A 23,011-nucleotide genomic window follows, 5' to 3' on the forward strand; every position below is an offset into this window, starting at 1 on the left:
GTGGCTTCTGTGAAAGAACTATACAGCTCAGTGGGCTTCACCTGCGAGAATAAAAAAAAAACAGTAGAAGTTGTGGTGATATCGACTCGTAATCCCACGGGCACTTTCCCCACCAAGTTGCACTGACCGGCGGAAGCAAAGTACGGTCAACCAAGCCCCGACAACCAACCCTGTGCACAGACATTGCACGAGAGGGCACTCCTGCCGCCCCTTACGTCACGTACCTCACCATTTTTCAACGGTTTTACTCAACTTGATTCCTCTGTTTGTCGTGGTCAATTCTTGTAGTAAAAATTTAGTTCACTTCCCATTGTCCAATCAGGTCCACATTTTGCACGCGTACTCAGATCCGGTGACAATGCATGCCTGTATCAAAATCGGTATCAATTCATCAATTAATTCGCTACTTTAAAGCAATTTACATTTTGTATGGACGCCTTATTATTTATATATATATTTGCGGAGGTCAAACACGTCGCGGTCCCTAAACTGTGGAATTGTCTCGCACAAAACGCAGGCGCCGCGTGTCTCAAGCGCCAATGACGAACTTCTCGACAGTGAGTTAAACGAAGTTGTTAATAAAATCGTTGTTTAAAAAAAAACAAATTTTAAGGAGTTTATTGTGTGTTTAGTGTTGCCCTTCCACCCGCACCTTTCGATTAGCACGGTTGGCCACGTACGGTGCGAAAAAAGTCCAACGCACCCACCTTCACATGTCCTGCCGTCATAGCTGAGAGCCAGCCCCCGTGCACAGAGGCATCGGAAGGAGCCCTGCGTGTTCTCACAGAGCTGCTCGCACGGCTTCCCCGAGCCTTGCGCGCACTCGTTCACATCTGTGTGTGTGTGAACAACAACAATAACAACAGCGGCAGCAGCAGCAGCGTTAGCCAGATCCAGCATCACTCAGATTCAACATTGTTATACTGGTAGGAACCTCCTGCTTACACCAGCCCACAGGGGATTATTGTGTCCGTCATGCAGGGAGGGGCTGGGTGGGGAGGGGCTGGGTGGGGAGGGTGGGGCTGGGTGGGCGGTGGGAGGGGTGGGGCTGGGTGGGGAGGGGAGGGGCTGGTCACCCCGTGGTGCCCTTATAAAACTCAACGTTTAACCTACTCACGCCGGCTTGTGCCCGCCCTCATAGTGGGCCATATTTGCGGAATACACCACGCCGCCGTTGACCCTGCAGGCCATTGACCGAGCAACCCAACGTTGCTACCAGCTCCCTCCGCAGGACAATGTGTTCGTTACTGTTGCTAAAATGGTTGACCCAGCGGAGCAATTGCCGAGTCTCAAGACTATCTTACGGGAGGGTCCTGCCAACGTTTCACACTGGAGAGTGATGCTGCTATGGGGCCGTCCATAAATGACGTCACGCCATTTTGGACGATTTTTACCCCCCCTCCCCTTTCGTCACACGGCGTCACAAAAAGTCAGACCCCCCCTCAAATATGACGTCACAAAGCTCTGCCTCCGTCCTCCCCCAAAAAATGAAACATGCTTCAAATCTCTATAAACTATTGTCATTGTAGTGCATATTTAATGTGGCGCTGTACTCTGATGTTGTAGGAGAAAACATCAAAAAGTATATTTAATTAATTAGAACGTGTTATTTATATCTATTTAAAGTTGCGCATTTTGATGTGACGTCACATTTCTCAACCCCCCCCCCCCCCCATCGTCACACATCGTCACAAATGTCTGACTCTATCCCCCCCCCCCCCACCAGGTGCGTGACGTCATTTATGAACGGCCCCAAACGCCCGCCGCTCCCACCCACCCACCGAGGCACGAGCGGCTGCGCGGGTCGTGACGGTAGCCGGGCCGGCACTCGCAGCGGTAGCTGCCCAGGGAGTTGCGGCATAGCTGGCCCTCGCCGCAGCCGTGGACGCCCGTGGTGCACTCGTCCACATCTGCCGTGGCACGCGGCGAGCGTTGGCGTCACAATCGTCGTCACAATCATGGTCACGTGCGAGCGTTGACGTCACAATCATCGTCACAATCGTCGTCACAATCATGGTCACGTGCGAGCGTTGACGTCACAATCATCGTCACAATCATCGTCACAATCATCGTCACGTGTGAACGTCGTCACAATCGTCGACACAATCATCGTCACGTGGGAGCGTTGTCGTCACAATCGTCGTCACAATCATCGTCACAATCATTCGTCACGTGTGAACGTCGTCACAATCGTCGACACAATCATCGTCACACGCGAGCGTCGTCACACGCGCCGCATCATATTTTGGTGATTTTATTTTTATTTTTGTGATTTTCAAAAAGTTTTTTCGGTTTGGCCATGTTTGTTTGTTGTAGTACAGAGTTAGACTGATGGCCTTAATCTAAGTTGTCTTGTGGTTGTTGTTGTTTTTTGACTTGCATCCCACTGGGATTTTGCACACAGCGTTGGTGTACGGTGCTTTTTCTGCAATATTTAGCTGTCTTTTCTTGGATTTTCTGTTTGCACGTAGTCACTTTAAGATGTTTTCTTGTTCATGTTTTTGTTTGTTGCGGTTGCACCCGATTCAAGAGCCGAATGGCTCACAAGGCTATACCTAATAAATGAACTTGAACTTAAATAAATGAACTTGATAACAACAACAACAACAGCGACAACGAAGACGAATATCCAACCCCAAAGACAAAGATCCCCCCCCCCGTATAGCCTGAACAGACTGTTAACGAGCACCTATGAAGGCCGGCACGGCACACGAGGGGGTGGGTGACCAGCACCACGCCCGGCCACCTTTGTCTCCCCAGTAACGATGTTTACACACCACACCGGGTACTTATTTGAGGCTGAGCAACCTCAGGGGAGGCCCAGAACCTGTTTAAATAAGCGTCACCGGTGTTGGCCGTGAGCGGGAATCGAACTTGGGTCGCCGGGTTCGTGGTGCAGTGCGCTAACCACTACACCACCGCTCCCCACCCCCTTCCCAAACGTGCCTTATAAAGATGTTATTATTATTATTTTATCTATGGGACCTTAACCACTGCTCCCCGTAACAATAACGACCCGCAAGCAGCAGCCGCAGTCGTTCACCGCTAAGCAGTGGGCAACGTCACCACCGCAGCGCTCGTGCCAGGCTAGGTGCACTTTGTGGCCATCGCGTGAAGTGCCGAAGGCAGGAGGTCACGTGACCGACGCAGGCGCCATGGGGATGACTGAGACGACCGACAGATGCACCAACTGTGACCCTCCCTGTTGTGCCCGATTCAAAACAGCGCACGCACGAAGACACGTAAGTGGGTCGACAGCTCGCCAGCGAACTGGCAGGAGGTGTCGCGTGCGTGCGGCCAGACGGATCGACGGTAGGACCTGTGCATGCGCCCGTGCTGGGGCTGGCAATGAACCCGCGGGCGCACGGCATGGGCTGGGCGCCGCACTGGAACGAGCCCGCCGTGTTGACGCACGGCAGCTCGCCGGCGCAGGGCGACTGCTCAGCGGAGCACTCGTCCACATCTGCAGAGAGAGCGAGCGCTGTCACCGAGCGCTCGTCGAGCTCCGACATCGTCGACGCGTTGCGCGCGCCGCGCGAGCGAGCGGTGATCGAGCGATGACGTGCGTGTGCGTGTGTGTGTGTATGTGCGTGTGTGTGCATGTGTGCGTGTGTGTGTGGCCTCAAGGTGCACATGGCCTGGCACAAGCGTCGTGGTGACGTCGCCGCCACTTAGTGGCGAATGGCGATTGTTGCTGTGTGCGCGTGTGTGTGCGCACGTGTGGGGAGCGGTGGTGCAACGGTTAGCGCTGCGCTATGAACCCGGCGACACGAGTTCGATTCCCGCTCACGGCCGACACCAGTGACGATTATTTTAATCGGTCCTGGGCCTCTCCTAGGTCGACTCAGCCTCAAATGAGTACCTGGTGTGGTGTGTAAAACATCGCCACTATGGCGACAAAGGCGGCTGGACGTGGTGCTGGCCACCCACCCCCTCGTGTGCCGTGCCGGCCTTTATAGGTGCTCGCTAACAGCACTTGTCTCAACAGTCTGTTAAGGCTATACGGGGGATCTTTGTTGTTTGTTGTACGCACGTTGAACTTCTTCTGCACTGCACGTAGCCAACGGTGCTAATCGGAGGTGCAGGGGGGGGGAACAAGAAACTAAACAAGAAAAAATCGGTTTTCAAGGAAGTGAGTTTTCGATTTTGATTTAAAAATTCGTAGCTGCAGATGCCTGCGTCGTCGGTTACATCTGCTCCAAAGTGCACTGTGTATGTATGCACGTCGACCTTCTGGATGTGAAAAGTGCACAGCGCCCAGTGCCTTCCTAATATCGGAAGGAAGAGCGTTCCAGACGGCCGCAAAAGCGCCTCTGAACGCGCGCGCAAATTCAGCGACCGTTCTTCAGGCAACTCCAAATTACTCCTCATTCATCACTCGTTCTGTCGCGAGATTCGTTTGTTCCTGTTCGACCCCCACGCCGCCACACAAGCCGCTGGGCGGGGTGGCTGTCAGCGTGACGTGAGCATTGCTGGGTCCACAGTGCTCACACGCTGCGTGCAGCCTCGGGCAAGCCGTGGAGATTTCACACTCCGATGACAGTGCCGAGTCTATCCATAGGACAACCACCGTTGACTTCCCCCACAATTCTGGAACTCGTTGTATCGACCCCCCCCCACCCCCCCGCCTAGAGGGATGACGGGATGAGTGAACCCCAACGCCAGGGTATGAACCCCCGAACTTCCGATTGTTGCAAGCTACTCGCCCTACCGCACAGCCACCTGTCCGGTCTGCCCGCGATAGAAAATAATGCCCCCCCCCCCCGCCCACCTTTGACGATAGCAATAATTTAAGTTTAAAGATGAACATATTAGGCCACTGAAATGCCTGAGCAACTCAAAAACTCTAAACCATTCCGTTGCCCTTCTGCAGCACAGCCAAATGGGGACCCCCCTCCACCCGCCACCATGGCAGCTCTCCGCGTGGGTCCGTGCGCGCCCCCGTCCCGAGTGACGGGCGAGTTGAGGGGGGACGTCGGACGCGGGAGACGCCCATCGTGCCCACGCACCGGCGCAGCCCCCGTTGTCGTCGAGGCGATAGCCGGCGCCGCACTGCGCCCGCGCCTGGCACAGGAACGAGCCCTTGGTGTTGCTGCACTCCGTGCCGTCGGTGCAGTCGTGGCCGCCGCTCGCGCACTCGTCGATGTCTGCGGAGGGGAGGGGGCGCAGAGGCGGTGGGGACGCACGCTCACGCGTTCGCGATCGAGCACGGACAACAGTGGTATTGATCGCGTGCGGTGGTGGAGAAAACCAGCGCAGGGACTCCCCTACTTGCGGACGAGTGAGGTTCAAGAGGTCTCGTCTTCTTGGTTCTTTATTTTATTATGTGTTATTTTTATTATTTTATTATTTCCCTTCTACGTGACTTTACCGAAAGAACCAAGAAGATGAATCCCTGCAGTCACGAAAGCTTTAAATCGAAATCTTTTGGTTAAGTCACGTAGAAGGGAAATAATAAAATAATAAAAATAAAACATAATAAAATATACCTTCTTGGTTCTTTCTTGGTTCTTTCGGTAAAGTCACGTCGAAGGGAAATAATAAAATAATAAAAAATAAAACATAATAAAATACACCTTTATTATGTTTTATTTTTATTATTTTATTATTTCCCTTCTACGTGACTTTACCTGAAAGAACCAAGATGAATCCCTGCAGTCACGAAAGCTCGAAATTTAAAAGCAAGTTTTTAAAAAGTTAGTTTTTAGACTTATTTTAAAAGTGCTTAATGACTCTGAAGCCCTCAGATCCCCTGGCAGGCTGTTTCACAGGCGAGGACCGTACACACTCAACGCCGCTTCTCCCTGGGGTTTAGTCCTAACCTTTGCGACGACTAAAAGACCGGCACCAGAGGATCTGAGGGATCTTGTTGGTCCATATCCCTAAAGCATGGAAGAAGTGGCTACAAGAGGTGGGGGGGGAGGTAAACGAAGTGGATAGACGAAGGGTGGACAAGATGAAGAAGTCACCGATGCAATCGTTGTCCTCGTCTAGCTGGTAGCCGTTGTCGCAGCCGCCGCCGCGCTCGCAAGAGAAGGAGCCGGGGGAGTTGACGCAGCGCTGAGCCGGCCCGCAGGCGCGGCTCACCGCCAGGCACTCGTTCACGTCTGCCGAGGGGGTGGTGGAGAGATACGGAGACGAGGACGACGCTTAACCCTCCAGTGCCAAGGGGGGGTCGGCAAACCAAGATGACAAGCGGAGCCGTTTTCTTCAAATTTGGTAAATAATTATTTTCAAGAGCCGCGATAATGCGTGCGAATACAAGAAGGGAATTATTTTATTATGTTTTATTTTTATTATTTTATTACCTCCCTTCCACGCGACTTTACCGAAAGAACCAAGAAGATGAATCCCTGCAGTCACGAAAGCTTTAAATCGAAAAATACAAGACGGGTACTTAGCTATTAACGTCAAACCGTGTTGTCTTGCGATCGATGTTTTCAGAAGGTCGCACGCGCAATTATTCGCAATTGCCGAATTACGAATCACCGTTGGGCTTTTTGGACGTCCGCCGTTCATCGATAATGAATTCGGAGGGTGTTTGTTGTTGTTGTTACTTTGCAATGATAGCGTCGCGAGCCACAAAACAGCGGTCCTTAAAGAACCTCAGGCTGCCGACCCCCCTGCTCCAGAGCTGGGGCAGGAAGGGCTCACTCTCTCTTGAACTCCCTCTGCGGTGGAGGCCCGTTCTGCCTGCGGTGGCGAGAGAGAGCCACCCTAAGGACTCTGCACCTTTGCTCAACATTCCATCCCTTTTGCGCGGCTCGTTGTAACCGCCGCACTGGCGATCATCCCGAGTATCGCGACATCCCTAGTATCACGATATCGCGAGTATCGTGATATCGCGATATCCCAAGTATCGCGATATCCCAAGCATCGCGATATCCCGAGTATCGTGAAATCGCGATCATCCCGAGTATCGCGATATCCCGAGTATGGTGATATCGCGATATCCCAAGTATCGCGATATCCCGAGTATCGCGATATCCCGAGTATGGTGATATCCCGAGTATCGTGATATCGCGATATCCCAAGTATCGCGATATCCCGAGTATGGTGATATCCCGAGTATCGTGATATCGCGATATCCCAAGTATCGCGATATCCCGAGTATCGCGATATCCCAAGTATCGCGATATCCCGAGTATCGCGATATCCCGAGTATCGCAATATCCCGAGTATCGTGATATCGCGATATCACAATAATCGCGAAATCACGAGCGATGTCGAGAGTATCCGTGTCGTCCAAGCGATTGTTCGTGGGCCACATGAGCCGCACTTCGCGAGGGGCGACTCGACAAGAACGCGAGATTGATTGCCATCGTAAAATTGTTTGGCATTTGAATGTCCACGCTGCCTGAACATTATCGCCACGCACGTAAATGTCCCCCCCCCCCCCCCCCCCCGGCTGATGTATGTCGCATATTTGTTCATTGCGGTGGTCATAAGTGCTCTTATTATTATTATACAGATGTGTATATACATAATCACCGATTACAGTCTTCGCACAATTTATTTTGCGGTATTTTTTGCGGTCTTGCCATTACATTCACGGGATGTTTTCAGAAACTTCGCGAGCGGGCAGGGCATCCTTGCCGAGTGGTAAGTAGTGGCTCTGGAAGATGATGCCAATGGTACGTTGAGTGGTGACCACGTGCCACTCGTCCACTATGTTTGTAAACGTCTACGCTACGAGTGGTCGTCGCATGCTAATTGCCCTGAGCCAGTGGTGGGAATTCCACGTTCCCATGGTGGGCGCGAGTCTCTCCATAGGACACTCATAGTGAACATTTTGTCTGACTGACATTGTATTGTTACATTTTCCACAAGTCTCTCCATAGTTTTGTATTTTGTTAAGCAAACTAAGTTTCTACATTACTGCTATTTACTCGCTTCCTGGACGGTTTCTGCCAAGCAGCTAACTTTTTGTATCATTGTAATGCTTGGCCAATGCCAGTTACACCCTATGTGTTTTGAAACTCTACTTTACAGGCTTTGTGCATCGCCATTGGTAATTTCTGCCGCTGTGTTGGCAGTAGTGCACAAGCACAACAACAACAACAAAAGCCTCAACACATTCGTCAATAACACTTCATGATGGGGGGGTGGGGGGGGGGAACCCCCACATATAACAGCTGACATTTCGGGCAATGGTCTTCTTCCTCTGCCTCTCCATGTGCTGTGAAGAAGCGCTAATACTTGATACTTTATACTTATCTTTAGGTGTCACTGGACGAGTGCGTTGAGTTAGTTGGTTCGCGCTAATCGCAGTTGGCTGCACTGCCGTGCTACAAGGGGCCTTCTTCGAACGGTCACAGCCTGGCTGTCCGTCTGTCCATCCATCCGTCCGTCCGTCTGTCCACCCAGTCCGTTTGTCCGTCCGTCGTGAGTCGTACCGACGCAGCGTCCGCGCGGGTTTCGGACGAAGCCTCTGCGACAGCTCTCGTCGGCCTCGGAGCAAACGAAGGAGCCCCAAGTGTTTCTGCATTCCTGGCCCTCGGAGCAGTTGTGAGCGCCGCTCTCGCATTCATCAATGTCTGGGAACAAAGAGAGGGGAGAGAGATGGGGGGAGAGAGGTCCGAGCGTGCGGTGCTCTGTCAGCGTTATCGCTCGGTCGCATCGCAAGCCTCGTGCCATGCCCGTCTTAGCGATTGCCCTACATCGATGGTTGCACCTGCGCTAAAGTGCACCGTGTATATATGCATGTTGGACTTCTTTTGCACCGTACGTAGCCAAACGTGCTACTCGGAGGTGCGGGAGGAAAGGACGACGAACTGAACACCAAAAAATACTATTTTCAAGAAATGAGTTGTCAATCTAGATTTAAAGGGAGCTTCCTTATATCGGAAAGAAGAGCGTTCCAGACGGCTGCAGAAGCCAATCTGAAAGCACTCGATGCAGTGACCGTCTTTAAATAAATACCTATCTAGGAAGCCACTGGAGCCATGCACAGCTGGGCACAAATTTAAATTGAAAACTAATTTGTTAAGAACTTATTTTTGTGTTTAGTTTGCTGTCCTTTCCCCGAACCTCCAATTAGCACGGTTGGCTACGTACGGTGCAAAAGAAGTTCAACACACACACATACATAAACGAGCGCTGAACTATGACATTATTTTTTTTAAATGATGATTACCGTGCCACCATTCGCTGAGATAATCTGCTAAGATCATGCTGTAGAAAGCCATGAGAGTGATAGACTAAAACACGTTTGTGTCTATGCGTGGAGACACAGAAACGGAGCTTTGCTAATATTTGTTAAGACTATACGTAGATTAGAATTGACATGATGGAAAACAAATCAGAGTTACCCATTCTGCCGAGAATACAGGAGGTGTAAAAGATGTTCAAATACGAAATCAAACTAAACGATTTAAACTTACACTACTCTTTATTTTACCAAGTAAGGCCCACTGAGCTATGTAGCTCTTTTTCAGAAGCGACCTGGCCACAAATGATAGCTCAACGAAGTGGCATATCACGTGGAAACGAATCACAGCCAAATCATCTAAACCCATGCGGGGGGGGGGGGGGGGCGGGGGGAGAAACCGAAGAACCCCAAGCAAAATCCACACGACCACGGGGAGAGAGACACCACGCAAACCCCAAGCATACAGGCGTCAAGGTCGGGATAGAACCCACGACCTCCTGTGCACCAGGCGAGATAGCTAACACCTCGCCACCGTGAACCAAGACGTCTATAGCGAAGCGTCAGGCCCCGTGTTGACCGCACGTGCGCGCGTCCGTGTCCCTAGCCGAGTAAACGGCGCGCCGCTGCGGTGCCCACCGGCACAAGCATCCCCTGGGCCTCGCTCGCGGAAGCCTGCGTTGCAAGTGCAGACGGTGCCTTGCTCCGTCGCGTGGCACAGCTGGGCGCAAGCACCTCCTGGTATGCACGCAAGTGGAGGGGGGGGTGGTGGGATGGGTTAAACTTATTTTAAAACTATTAACTATTTATATGCTTGGGTGTTTCGGTAAGGTCACGTCGATAGGTTCAAAGAAAATCGCAAAAAAATCGCAAAAGACTATGACGTTTCGATCGCAAAGCAAGCGGTCGTCATCAGAAAGACCCACGAATATGAATTCCTGCAGTCACGAAAGCGTTAAGTCAATATTTACAACTTACTGCTAGTTTCTATGCCACCTTCCTTTGTTCCGGTTTATGCGATGTACCGAGCACATGGCGAATTACGCACTAAAGTTTGTATCTTATTTTATTTGACCATGTGCAAGGCTCACTGAGCTATCCAGTTCTTGTTCAGAAGCGACCTGGATGTCACAAATGACAGGTCAACGAGGTGGTTCATCGTCGTGCGGAAATGCGTCGCAGCCAAAAGCTCTGAGCGCACGTTGATTCTAAATGTCGAGTGCCGAGTGCATCGTGCAGTCGAAATTCACGTCGGCTTTGTCCAGTTCATTCGCGCTCTCTATGTGACGCCAAAGGTGTTCGATCACGACTTCTTCCCTCTTATCTTATTTTAATTTACATGGCGCCTTAACCAAGGCACTGCTCCACTATAGAATTCCCTCTCACTATCATCTCCGTCGCCAAGTCATCATAACCTTACCCAGAATGCAAGAAACGTGATAAGTAAATTATTGCTTTTTTATGACAAGAGCGCTGTCAGCTGCTGGTCGCTGAGCATGTTGGGCTGATTGGCCTGTGCTAAAAAGAGAAGAAAAATGTAATTCCCTCCCATCGTCTCCTTGACCAAGTTCGTAAAACCTCGCTTAATTGAATACAATTATCGACTCTTATCTCTTACACAAGTGCTGTCTGTTGCTGGCCGCTTATGCTCGAGAAAACCATGATGTAAAATATCACGGTCATCATAACAATGACGATCATCATCACTCGTACTGTCTTATTACTGAGCCCTTACTCGTCAATAACACCGTGAACTTCAAAAACATTTCTATAATTTGCGACGTTTGGGCAATGAACCCTTCTTCATCGATCAAAGACGGTCACCGCATCGCACGCTTTCAGACGCGCTTCTGCGGCCGTCTGGAACGCTCTTCCGTCAGCTATTTGTACACCACTGGAGCTATGCGCTTTAAATTCTTCATTGATCTACAACTGCTTTTTGTGTTTAGTTTGCTGTCCTTCCCCCGCAAACTCCAATTAGCGCGGTCGGCTACGTACGGTGCAAAATAAGTTCAATGTACGTACGTGCGCAACCACACGAATTGCACTGAACCTTCCTGCCTTTTCATCTTCGCGTTTTTAAAGCGCCCCCGAAATGCTGACGGGAAAACACGACGGCGCGCCGCGAAACGCGCCGTGGGTGACGAGGGCTCGAGCAGCGCGTGACCTTGGCAGAGTTCCGTTGCGGCCGCGTCCTCTTCGCCACTGAACGCCTCCACGTCCGCTGCTGCTGCTGCTGCTGCCCGATGAGCAGAGGTGGGACAAAGTCATTGTTATGCAAGTCCAAGTCGAGTCGCAAGTCATCAAATTCATGACTCGAGTCTGACTCGAGTCCAAGTCACATGACTCGAGTCCACATCTCATAGGTGGGACAAAGTCATTGTTATGCAAGTCCAAGTCGAGTCGCAAGTCATCAAATTCATGACTCGAGTCTGACTCGAGTCCAAGTCACATGACTCGAGTCCACATCTCAGAGGTGGGACAAAGTCATTGTTATGCAAGTCCAAGTCGAGTCGCAAGTCATCAAATTCATGACTCGAGTCTGACTCGAGTCCAAGTCACATGACTCGAGTCCACACCTCTGCCGATGAGACAAACATTCGACGCGGGATGGAGCGGAGGGCGAAGTTGGCGGCGGCACGCGGAGCGAGCCAACAAACAAGGAAACAACGCGACGCAGCTTCCCGTCGTCAATGCGTGGACAAGCGTGCGCGGAGTTCAATAATATTGTTCAGTCCAAATGTTTAACAAAAAACTATTTTGCAACGTTGCCCCAAAAGCGTTCAATGATGTCCTTAAGTGAGAAGTATAATGTGGCAAGCAATAGGTTTTTTTTGCTGCGTAAGAATCCATTTGTACCTTCGGCTGGTTTACCGATAAAAAATGTACATTATCACTATGAATTAGTAATGTATATAGTAAATACATTTGGAGTTTTGCATCAGTTACAACCACGTATGGATAGAAACCCAAAGTATGAAATGACTCGGCTCATTCAAATCAAAATGTCGTCACATTGAGCAACATCGTTTTTCACAAAACACATACAACTGCAATCGAATACATTAAAATCATTGCGTCCCTTAAATATAATCGCGTTTTATTCTAGATCGCATCGCTCGTGCCCACTGCATCTCACAACGCTGTCCACTTTCTCGCGCGCAGTTTTCGCAGAGGAGCGGGACATCGGACTAGAGTGGGGAACACGGCCAGAGCCAAACCCGTCAATTGCCCAAGTTCTGCGGTCCTATGTTGGGATGTTTTGCCCCGCTCCGTTCACAGTCACATTGGTGGCAAGAAACAGGAGAACACAGATTGCAGCACCGGTGGACACGAAACGGCCCTGTTCGCGACAGGACTTGCCGTACCCTGCAGAGCCAGCAGGTGGCGACCTTGAACCCAGGAGCCAGCTCCTGCATCGGGTGCCCGCCAAACAGAGGTCGCAACCGGGTACCCGATACCCGTACCCTACACGATACCCGTACCCGGCCGGGTACGGGTAGCCGTTTGCGACCCTGGTGCGGCCGGGTACGGGTACGGGTAGGCCGTGAGTCACCGGTGAGTAACCGTTTGTCACTCATTTCCCAACGTCTTGTCTCTTCTCATAATTCAAGATCCTAGAATCAACCCACCCGTGCCTGCAACATGGCTTCATCCCAGAGGTCGCAATCGGGTACTCGTACCCGTACCCTACCCTATACCCGGCCGGGTACGGGTAGCCAGGTATCGGGTAGGGTACAGGTACCCGTTTTCGACCCTGCTGTGGCCGGGTACGGGTACGGGTAAGGAATCAAACCCCGTTTGCGACCTCTGCCGCCAAAGGGAGGGTCGCTCTTCGGGTTGCTCCGATAAAACGGCTTCCCCTCTAGGTTGACGAAGCCTCAGATTTGGCATTCACTGCGGTGCATGAACATCAGCGCTGCGAAGGTAAAGGCAGCCGGGCCTGGTTGCTGCTCATAACAGAATCATCATCTTTATTTAGACTGGATGAGTCGGATGAGCCACGGGGCTATTTTTCATGGATGACCAGTATGGGCGGATAAAGCTCCGCCTGTACCAGGCCAGTGTCATAAAAAATGTTTAACAGTGATGTCTTGCGCCAATGAGCATTGAGATGGTGCTCATTCCTGAGCTTGGTGGTGGAAATTGCATATTCCCGTGACGAGGGTGAGTCTATCCATAGGACAATCACTTTTGGACTTCCCCTCAAAGTGGTACCCACTTTACCGACCCCGGTGGGATGATGGGTTCAGTCGATCCCAGCACCAGGATTTGAATTCGCAGCTTTCCGATTGCTCGCTCTACTGCTGACTAAGAAGCCACGTGGTCGGTTAATAGGTGTTTGCTACGGCACCTGCCCCAACAAAAAAAATATCTAAATGAGGGAGGGGTATACGACTCCTTTTGTTGTTCATCGACGGCTCGAGGCCACAAAACCTCTTGACCTCACCGATGCTGTGGCTGGGAACCGTGGCCCCGGGCTCCATTGCCTCCGCGCTCCCATCCAACGTTTCAGCGCTGCCGTCCATTGGCTCCAGCGTGACCCTGGGGGCTGTCAGACGACAAGAAGACGTGGACACGGGAGACGTGGACAAGGAGGCGTGGACAAAAGAGGGCTACAGCACTGGATGTCAGTCACAGGGAGGGTCAAATTCTCTGCTCAACATTTTATTTTATTTAACCAGGTAAGGCCCACTGAGCTATCGTACGGCTCTTTTTTCAGATGCCACCTTGGCTATCACCAATGAAGGCTCAACGAAGTGGCTTATGATCAACGTGGACATTTATAGCAGCCAAAATACTCCAAACGTGTGGTGTTGAGTTTAAATGTGGAGGGGGGGAAACCCGGTGGACCCGGAGACAAATCCACGCGACCACGGGGAGAGAGAGAGTCACACGAAAACTCCATGTAGAGGCCCTCCCTCCTTGCCAGCAGGGCCATGAGCAAGGATGCGCAGGGATGCACCTTTACCTTTATATTTTCATTGGGCTCGAGACTCACAGCGGACATCGAACTTAGGGTCGACCCTGCCCTGCGTGTACGTCCAATACTGAACTGTGCGTTCTAATCTCTGGGAGGCTTAAATGCGATGTTTTTTCCTTGTTTTAAATATAAGTTTATAATCGCCTATATTCAAGCCAAACGTGAGCATTCTAGACCTTGCATAGAATATCGTTATAATTTACATACAATACTCATCACTCACGACCGTCTTACGTGTACACCAATTGGCAATCATGTCCCCCCTAAATAAATACGAATATAATGTTTTTTTGTAAATTCCTTTGCTCTGCATTCAAATATAGATTTCTATCTCCGTTGACTAAACCAAATTCCTGTAGGGTACTAAAAAGAGCAATGCTTGTTGGAGGTGTCCTTACAACAACCACGGTGTACGCCTCAAGGGTGGCACAGTCGGGTTTTTTACAATCGGGTTTAATTGTCTTTTTATTTTAAACCCGATCATCTGAGATTGGGAGAAATCCGGTTGAATTGGTTCTAATTGCAGAACCGCACTTCTCAACGATGGGCTTCATCCATTCCAAGCCAAGGAACTCACTGGCGCCCACGATTGTGGAGAAGCTCGTGTTCATCAAGACCAACCTGCCCGCCGCATTCTACGACTACCCCGTGCCCGACGGCCCCCCGAGTACGATGATCGCAGCACCGACGAGGAAGCAGCCTAAGCCTTGGATCCGAGTTTCGTATTCATTAAACCAGGTTTTAATTCCCCGAAATCGGGTTTAATTGTATTAAAGAAAAAACCCGATGCCTGCCGCTGGAAAAGTCGGGGTTTTTCCACCCATGGTACTACAACTCCGACTACCAGTGGGTGCCGCAAGAGGCGTGGGACGCCAAAAGTCGAAAAACTAAAATTAAATAACACGACTGGATGTGAGTGGCTGCTGACGCTGCTGACCCTTGCTGATGCTGCTGATGCTGCTGATGCTACTGACGATGCTGGTGCCGCTGATGCCGCTGATGCTACTGATGCTGCTGACGCTGCTGATGCTACTGATGCTGCTGATGCCGCTGATGCCGCTGATGCTACTGACGCTGCTTGTGCTGCTAATGCTACTGACGCTGCTGATGCTGCTAATGCTACTGATGCTGCTGATGCCGCTGATGCCGCTGATGCCGCTGATGCTACTGACGCTGCTGATGCTGCTAATGCTACTGATGCTGCTGATGCCGCTGATGCTGGTGATGCTGCTGACGCTGCTGATGCTACTGATGCTGCTGATGCCGCTGATGCCGCTGATGCTACTGACGCTGCTGATGCTGCTAATGCTACTGATGCTGCTGATGCCGCTGATGCTACTGATGCTGCTGACGCTGCTGATGCTACTGATGCTGCTGATGCCGCTGATGCTACTGATGCTGCTGATGCCGCTGATGCCGCTGATGCTACTGACGCTGCTGATGCTGCTAATGCTACTGATGCCGCTGATGCCGCTGATGCTACTGATGCTGCTGACGCTGCTGATGCTACTGATGCTGCTGATGCCGCTGATGCCGCTGATGCTACTGACGCTGCTGATGCTGCTAATGCTACTGATGCTGCTGATGCCGCTGATGCCGCTGATGCCGCTGACGCTGCTGCTGCATTGGAAGGTGGTGCACGCGAGTGTGGCACGCTGGGCTAGCCCAGCCTGATCGTTGCACCGCCCGTGGTGCCTCGCGGTTGATGTGCGCGGCACGGAGGTGCGTCGGACGACTCACAGGAAGCCGATGGCGCCATTCATGCTCGTACGAATGCGTAACGCGTAGCAGGCTTTCGCGACCAAATATTACTCATAATAAAGGTTTTAAAGGTGAGATCGCGTAAGTATTAATGTGTCGTAACCCTCCACCACCCTACACAGCCAATCAGTAAGGGATTTGTCACGTAAACAAAACGCCAATTAGTTTACTACTTCAGCACACCGGTGTGTTGGAGAGTAAATCCACAAGACTAACAATCTGAGTAGTACGACGTTTCGCTGGTAATTACATCCAGCATCATCACGCGATTTGAGTACGAATGTTGAACTTCTTTTTTGCACCGTACGGAGCCACTTTAAAAATGTAAGATTGAAAATCTATTTCTTTAGAACTCCTTTTTTGCATTTCATTTTGAGTCCTTCACCCCGCACCCCCGATAAAGCAACGGTTGGCTACGTACGGCGCGGAAGAAGTTCGATGTACGCATACGTACGGTGGGTGCAGATCGAGGGGAGGGGGGCGAGCGAGACGGAGGGGTCCGTTTAATGCCCCCACCAACCCCCCCCCTCCCCGCCCGTCCTACCTCACCACCCCACACCGCAGGGAATGAAAGAGCGGTTGAAGATTCGCAACGCGGGCAGCGAAGAGAATTATCCGTCAAGGCCGTCGGTTTCGGGATGCGCGCAACGCGGTGCGTTTGCTGCTCCGGCAAAGTCGAGTTGGTTGTCAAGTTTTCGAGGTCTCATGCCGGGGGGGGGGGTGGGGGTGGATGGACTCGGCCCAATCCTTGCAGCCCACCACGTGTTGGTTACGTTGAAAATGAATCTGCAATTTGTACGTGCAACGCAGCTCCCGACGCGACTGCGCCCACACGACGCCGCGCACGTGGAAAGAACAACACGTGCGTCTCGAGAGATGGGAGGAAGAGAGAGTTTGACGATTTCATACTCGTAGAGCAATTACAGTTGGGGAGTAGAATACCAATCATTCAATGAGTACCACCAGTTCTTCCCCTTGCCATGCGAATGCGGAATTTCCACCAGCGGAGATGAGCACCGCCCAATGCTCTTTTGAGTAGGGAGAAGACTTGTGACCACGTTGACGAGATGTTAACTACCTCGCCGGGTATGCAGGCGGTCACGTGGGTTCGACTCCGACCCTGGCGCCTGCATATTTGGAGTTTGCGTGTCTCTCTCTCCCCGTGGTCACGTGGATTTTTGTTTTTTTCCTCCACATTTAGAAACATGAGTTAAGAGTATCTGGCTGCTATTAATTTGCACCTGATAAGCCACTTCGTTGAGCTATCATTTGTGACCACGTCGCTTAACTATATAGCTCAGTGGGCCTTACCTGATCAAATACAACATATATAGTTTAGTTTATTTATTCTGCTGGATGGACAAAGTTGGAGGGATTTAAGAAGCTTGCTCAATTGGTTCAACCATCCATGCCTGGAGATGGAATTGAACCTGCGACCTCTAAATTGCCCATCAAGGGCAAGTGTGCTAACTGTTTAATCACCGTGGCAGGAGCAGCAGCAACAGCAGCGTCCCTTGGATGTAACTGGACCCGAACGCTCAGGACCTACCAGCCAGAGCAAGCAACGACTCACCCTTCTTGGTTCTTTCGGTAAAGTCACGTAGAAGGAAAATAATAAAATAATAAAAATAAAACATAATAAAATAATTCTCACGACGTTTCGGCCCCAACGCAAGCAGCCGTCTTCAGGTGGAGAACAGGTCTGTCGAGAAGGCAGAGTCTGAAGACGGCTGCTTGCGTTGTGGCCGAAACGTCGTGAGAATTATTTTATTATGTTTTATTTTTATTATTTTTTTATTTTCCTTCTACGTGACTTTACCGAAAGAACCAAGAAGATGAATCCCTGCAGTCACGAAAGCTTTAAATCGAAACGACTCACCCGTCGAAGGGACCCTACTACGAGCTGCGTTCATCTCAGCCACCAAATGCGCGTTTGTGCCTCTGCACGGGTGCCTGCAATGTGTCCGTTCTGCTGTTCTTGTTGTTGTTAAATTCATACCCTACGACAACCGCGCGGTAATTCATAGTTGCGGCAGAAAAAAAATTGGATCTGGAAACAAATTCCGATCGTGCCAATGCACGGAGGGCATTAATTATGGGTAAGGACGGACGGTAACGATCACGGCGTTCCATCCGTTCCCCAGCCAATGTTGCGATGGCCAGGTGGGACATTGGCTGGGGAACACGGCACACGAGATGAACATCATTATTAGGAAGTGTCTTTATTCTAGCAAGTATTAGTCAGTATCAGAGATAAGTGGTTAACTAAAAGTAATACCGGGTGCGATCGCTGCAACACAATGTCCCCTTGGCCACGTTCCTGCGAGGCATTCCCCGCCGCTCGTGATTCACGCTCCTTGCGTGTAACCGTGCGGCCACGCGTTGTGGCTCGCGATGGCCAGATGGATGAATGTGTAACTTCTTTCGCACCGTACGTAGCCAGCGCGCGTGCTAATCAGGGGGTATTCAGGAGGTCGGGGGTTCGATCCAGACCCTTACGCCTCCCCATTTGGAGTTTGCGTGGATTTTTTTCCGGGTCCTCCGGTTTTTTCCCCTCCACATTTAGAATCGAAACTCACGCGTTCAGAGTGTTTGTGTTGCCGCGTGACGATAAACCCACTTCGTTTTGAGCCATCATTTGCGATGGCCAGGTGGCTTCCCACAAAAAAAGTGCCACGCAGCTCAGCGGGGCCCTTAACACCTGGCAAACTCGTAAATAAAACGAAGCAAACAACAACAACAAAAAGGTCAATAGTTCACCGGCGGTGCTGAGCGCCGGACCGACGGACATCTGGGTCCCGAGAGCCGCCGCCCGGGCCGTCGTCACCACCGCCGCCGCCGTCTCGGGCTCCTGGCAGCAGCTGCGCATAACGAGCGCGCACAGCGAACCCAGGGAGCCCAGGGAGCCCAGGGAGCCCAGCGACGCCTCGCAGCCGCGGCCCCGTCGCCTGGCCCGCAGGCCCAGCGAGCAGCACTCGCAGCACTGCTGCTCGATAGCGGCAGCAGCAGCGGCAAAAGGGGGCAGAAGTAGCGGGGGCAGCGGGGGCAGGGGCAGCAGAGGCAGTAGCAGAAGTAGCAGCAGCGGCAGGGGCAGCAGAGGCAGTGGTGGTGGCAGCAGCGGCAGTAGCAGCGTGGGCAGTGGCAGGGACATCAAAAGCAGCGGCAGAGGCAGTGGTGACAGTGGCAGAAGTAGCAGCGGCAGCAGAGACACACGCGTGAATTCATCTCTCGCCACTGCCGACATGATCGCTGCCCTCACAACAGAGGCGCAGCGCTCCTCCTGTGCGCAGCAGCAGCGACACGGAGGCACGTTGACCCAGCACGTGCACTGAGCGCATTTGTGTCTTGCATGCTGCATTCAGGGTGGTGCACAAGCCCCCCCGAACGATACGAACTCAACACATCACGTGAACGGCGCTGTCCCAAAGAGGAAGTACGTGAAAGAGCTGACGTTTCGGGCAATGGTCCTTCTTCATAACCATAGCCTATGAAGGAAGGCCACTACCTGGAAACATGCGTTGAGTTTTTGAAGAAGTTGTGGAGGTCATAATGGTGATGATGATGATGATGTAGTGGTGGTGACGATGATGATGCAGACACGCTACTGATGATGATAATGATTAAGGCTGTAACACCTTATAATGCACGGCCCCACACTGATCCAAAGGTTCAGCGGTGCAGAAGCCGCTCCTCTTGGCCACAGAGATCCCCGCTCCGCACTGCGACTCCTGCACAGCAGCAAGGCAGCACTGCTCCTGCGTGATCCTGCAACCATATCATCATCATCAGCAGCAGCAGCAACAGCAGTATCATCAGCAGCAGCAGTAACAGCAGTATCATCAACAACAGCATCAGCAACGTTATATGCAGCAATAGAAACAGCAGTAGCTGCGTCGTCACCATCAATAGGGTGGCTTGCATCAGTATCACCATCACCAATAGCACTCTCTGCACGTTCATCATCATTGGTTGCAGCATCAATAGCACATCGGCACCGTGATAAGTAGCAGCAGCAGCACTGTCCACATCATCAGCATCGTCTGCATCACCATCATTAATAACACGTATATCATCATCATCACAGCAGCAACAGCCGTCCAATTTTTATCACCTCTGCTGGCGTCATCAATCACTGCGTCCTTGGAATTACAATCGCAGCACGTCACTGTGCCGAGCCCTACGAAGTGTAGACACCGCGCGGTTACCCGCCTTACGAAGCGACGGGCGGCAGCATCTGGAGCTGGCCACGAGCGAAGGACGTAGCCATGGAGTCAACATTGGAGGGGGGGGGGACCAAATCTTCCAGGGTGTCCCAACCCATAAAAAAATATCTAAATTTGAAAACTAATTTCCTGCCTAAAATATTTAAAAATTCACTAACACACAGGATGGACTTGTTTTTTTTTACAATAATGTCTAATAGTGTATTGTATTAAATTGCTCTGTTTTTACTTTTTTTTTTACCATTTATTGTTTAATTGTATGTAATGGCAGAGATTAGGGATTAATAAAGAACAACCACAATCACATTAACAGAAATCTATGCATTTATTTACATGAAGACAAGTCCAGATATTGTGGCCAAGGTTTAGCAAATTGTTGTTTTTGTATTTACATAGCATAACAATTTTTTTCATAGCAATATATTGGGGGAGATATTACGGCCTTTTCCCCTGCAATCAAATGACACCGCCTGCTTGCACATCCTCCGTGCCGTAAGCCCTGCGAGCCGACATTTCAACGTTGATACCATCGCAACTGGGTTGTCACCAGTGCCGGATTCAGCTAGCGCGGGGCCTGTAGCAAATGCTACTTTTTGCTACGAGGATAATCCGGCACTGGTTGTCACGCCAAAAAACAGACCTCAAATCAATGGGAAACACGTTGTGGTGACTGCAGGGTTGACAAGTAGTTTTGGTGGGATGGGATTTAGCGTTGTGTTCCTCTGCTGCCAGAATTAAAAGCAAAATTACGCGGACATTTTGTCTGGCTGCTTATTTAAACGTTGGCCTGAAACCCTGTAGCCTAACAATGAACCCAGCCGAGTACATTACGGAGCATTCTTTGTCAAAGAGGACCCCACTGCTGTGAGAGTTTGTCCAATGTCTTATTTGAGTTGTTCCTGTTGTTGTGCGTAGTAGGAAACCGACACGCCAGCAGAGCAAACCCCGCGCAAACTGCTCGTCATCAAGACGCGTTTCGCCACCGGCGATTTTAACCGAACCCCAGCCCAACGTCGTCCCTAGGGAGGGCACGACGAATCGGGGCGACCGCCCAGGGCCCCGCGCTTTGGGGGGGAGGCGGTGGAGGAGGGGGGAGATGTGAGATGTGATACTTTCGGTTTGGTTTGGAGGCGTCGGAGGGCACAACACCGTGGGGTTTGCCCCGGGGCCCTGCAACCCCCCCCCCCCCCCCGAGACGGCCCTGCCCCCTAACTATCGATTTATATATCGATCCCTTGAGTGCAAGAGGCAATGGGTTGTGAGCCAGCGTGCAGTTCGCAGCATGCTTCAAACATAAAATATGATGAACATTGGTAGTGATGATGTTGCTGTTGATGATTATGATGGTGAACATTGGTAGTTATGATGTTGCTGTTGATGATTATGACGGTGCTGCTGCTGATGATGAAGACTGGTATATCTGATTGTGCTACTCATGATTATGATGATGGTAAAGACTGGTAGTTACGATGGTGCTGCTGCTGATGATGATGATGATAATTATGCTGCTGATGCTGCTGCTGCTGCCACTGGCTGACGATCGCGGCCTCTGCGAACGACAACGGTGTTCCAACAACGCTTGCACTGCCCACGACGACGAGTGGTGACAACGGCAGCGGTGTGGAGCGGGCAAATCGGTGCGTGCGGAGGGGTGGTGGTGGTGGTGGCGGTGGCGCTGAACCTGCACTCTTCCGTGGCTCCGCGAGTTTTCGGGGCCACGTCCTCGCAGCGACCCGTGGCCAAAGCCCACGATCGTCCCTCGTCACAGCAGCTCCCGATCAGCTCCTCCAGAGAAGCTGTGGCAGGGGTGCAGGCCAGAGGGGGACGGGGGGGGTTGTCACGAATCAAAGAGGAGGGAAACACAAGAGGCGTTGCGTTCCTTGTCGTGAATAAACCTAAACAAAAATTATTCGCGATAAGCTTTTTTGGGGGGGGGAGGGGGGGATCGCGTAGTTATAAATGTGTCGACACATTTATACTTAACACGAAAAAAACTCTTATTATGAATAATATTGGTCGCGAATGCCTACGCGTCAAACTAAAAATATAAATGTTGTAGCAGGTCAGGCCCATTGAGCTGCATAGCTAAAAAAAATTCAGAAGCGACCTGACCACAAATTCTTCCTCTTTTCATCACCACACACCACCGATTTGATCAGCCCCTCCAGCGTTTTAAACTTAACCTTGCTGTGTCGTTGGCAAATGTTGAAGTGAAGAACTGCACATTGAATATCTGAATCAGACAAGTGTCGGTATATCACTGATATCCATATGAAAACTATTTAAAACATTTTATTTTACCAGGTTTTTATTTATTTTACCAGGTTTACTGAGCTGTATAGCTTGTTCTCGGAAGCGACCTGGCTGTGACAAATGATAGCCGAACGAAGCGACTTATCACGTGGAAATGTACGTCAGCCAAATACTCTAAAACGCATGTTTCTAAATGTGGAGGGGAAAACCGGAGGACCCGGAGAAAAATCAACGCGACCACGGGGAGCGAGAGAGACACGCAAACTCCAAATATACAGCAGGCGTCAGGGTCGAGATCGAACCCACGACCCCTGTATACCTGGCGAGGTAGTTAACATCTCCTAGCCACCGCGATCCTCGTAATGAAGCCTCCCTTCTCAAGCGGGTGGAGCGACTGCGATGAGTGACCGCCGATTTTGTGTGGCTTTTTTTAATTGGAGCCATGTAGCTTGACAAACTTCGGGAGCGGAAAACGAAACGTTTTTTTCATGCGATAAATTATTGAATGAGTATAAATCGGGCAAGGTTGTTTTCTCGCTGAAAACAATACAACGTGATGTACGTAGTGCATTGGGGTGCAGCGATGGCACGGCGAACTGCCCTACGCAGCTGGCAACCTGAGTTGGATCCGCGGCCTCGGTT

At 51.1% G+C, this 23,011-nt stretch overlaps 1 protein-coding gene across 3 annotated transcripts in view; it reads right to left on the reverse strand.

Annotated features, from left to right (window-relative positions):
* Positions 1-23,011, reverse strand: part of LOC144946116 (fibulin-2-like) — a 49,734-nt gene that overhangs the window by 13,423 nt on the left and 13,300 nt on the right. Inside the window, exons 3-14 of one of the 3 annotated variants that reach the window (XM_078874869.1) lie at positions 21,798-21,912; positions 19,529-19,658; positions 18,654-18,879; positions 13,599-13,700; positions 11,316-11,384; positions 9,788-9,886; positions 8,397-8,537; positions 5,970-6,107; positions 5,010-5,147; positions 3,320-3,463; positions 1,782-1,910; positions 708-833 (exon numbers count right to left, since the gene is read on the reverse strand). In XM_078874869.1, coding sequence (XP_078730995.1) covers positions 708-833; positions 1,782-1,910; positions 3,320-3,463; positions 5,010-5,147; positions 5,970-6,107; positions 8,397-8,537; positions 9,788-9,886; positions 11,316-11,384; positions 13,599-13,700; positions 18,654-18,879; positions 19,529-19,658; positions 21,798-21,912 — 1,557 coding nt within the window. Of the gene's footprint in view, positions 1-707; positions 834-1,781; positions 1,911-3,319; positions 3,464-5,009; positions 5,148-5,969; positions 6,108-8,396; positions 8,538-9,787; positions 9,887-11,315; positions 11,388-13,598; positions 13,701-18,653; positions 18,880-19,528; positions 19,659-21,797; positions 21,913-23,011 lie in introns of all 3 variants that reach the window. The other 2 variants (XM_078874868.1, XM_078874870.1) reach the window with 2 other exon arrangements.

The sequence above is a fragment of the Lampetra fluviatilis genome, chromosome 40, assembly GCF_964198595.1.
Source record: "Lampetra fluviatilis chromosome 40, kcLamFluv1.1, whole genome shotgun sequence".
NCBI classification, from domain to species: domain Eukaryota; kingdom Metazoa; phylum Chordata; class Hyperoartia; order Petromyzontiformes; family Petromyzontidae; genus Lampetra; species Lampetra fluviatilis.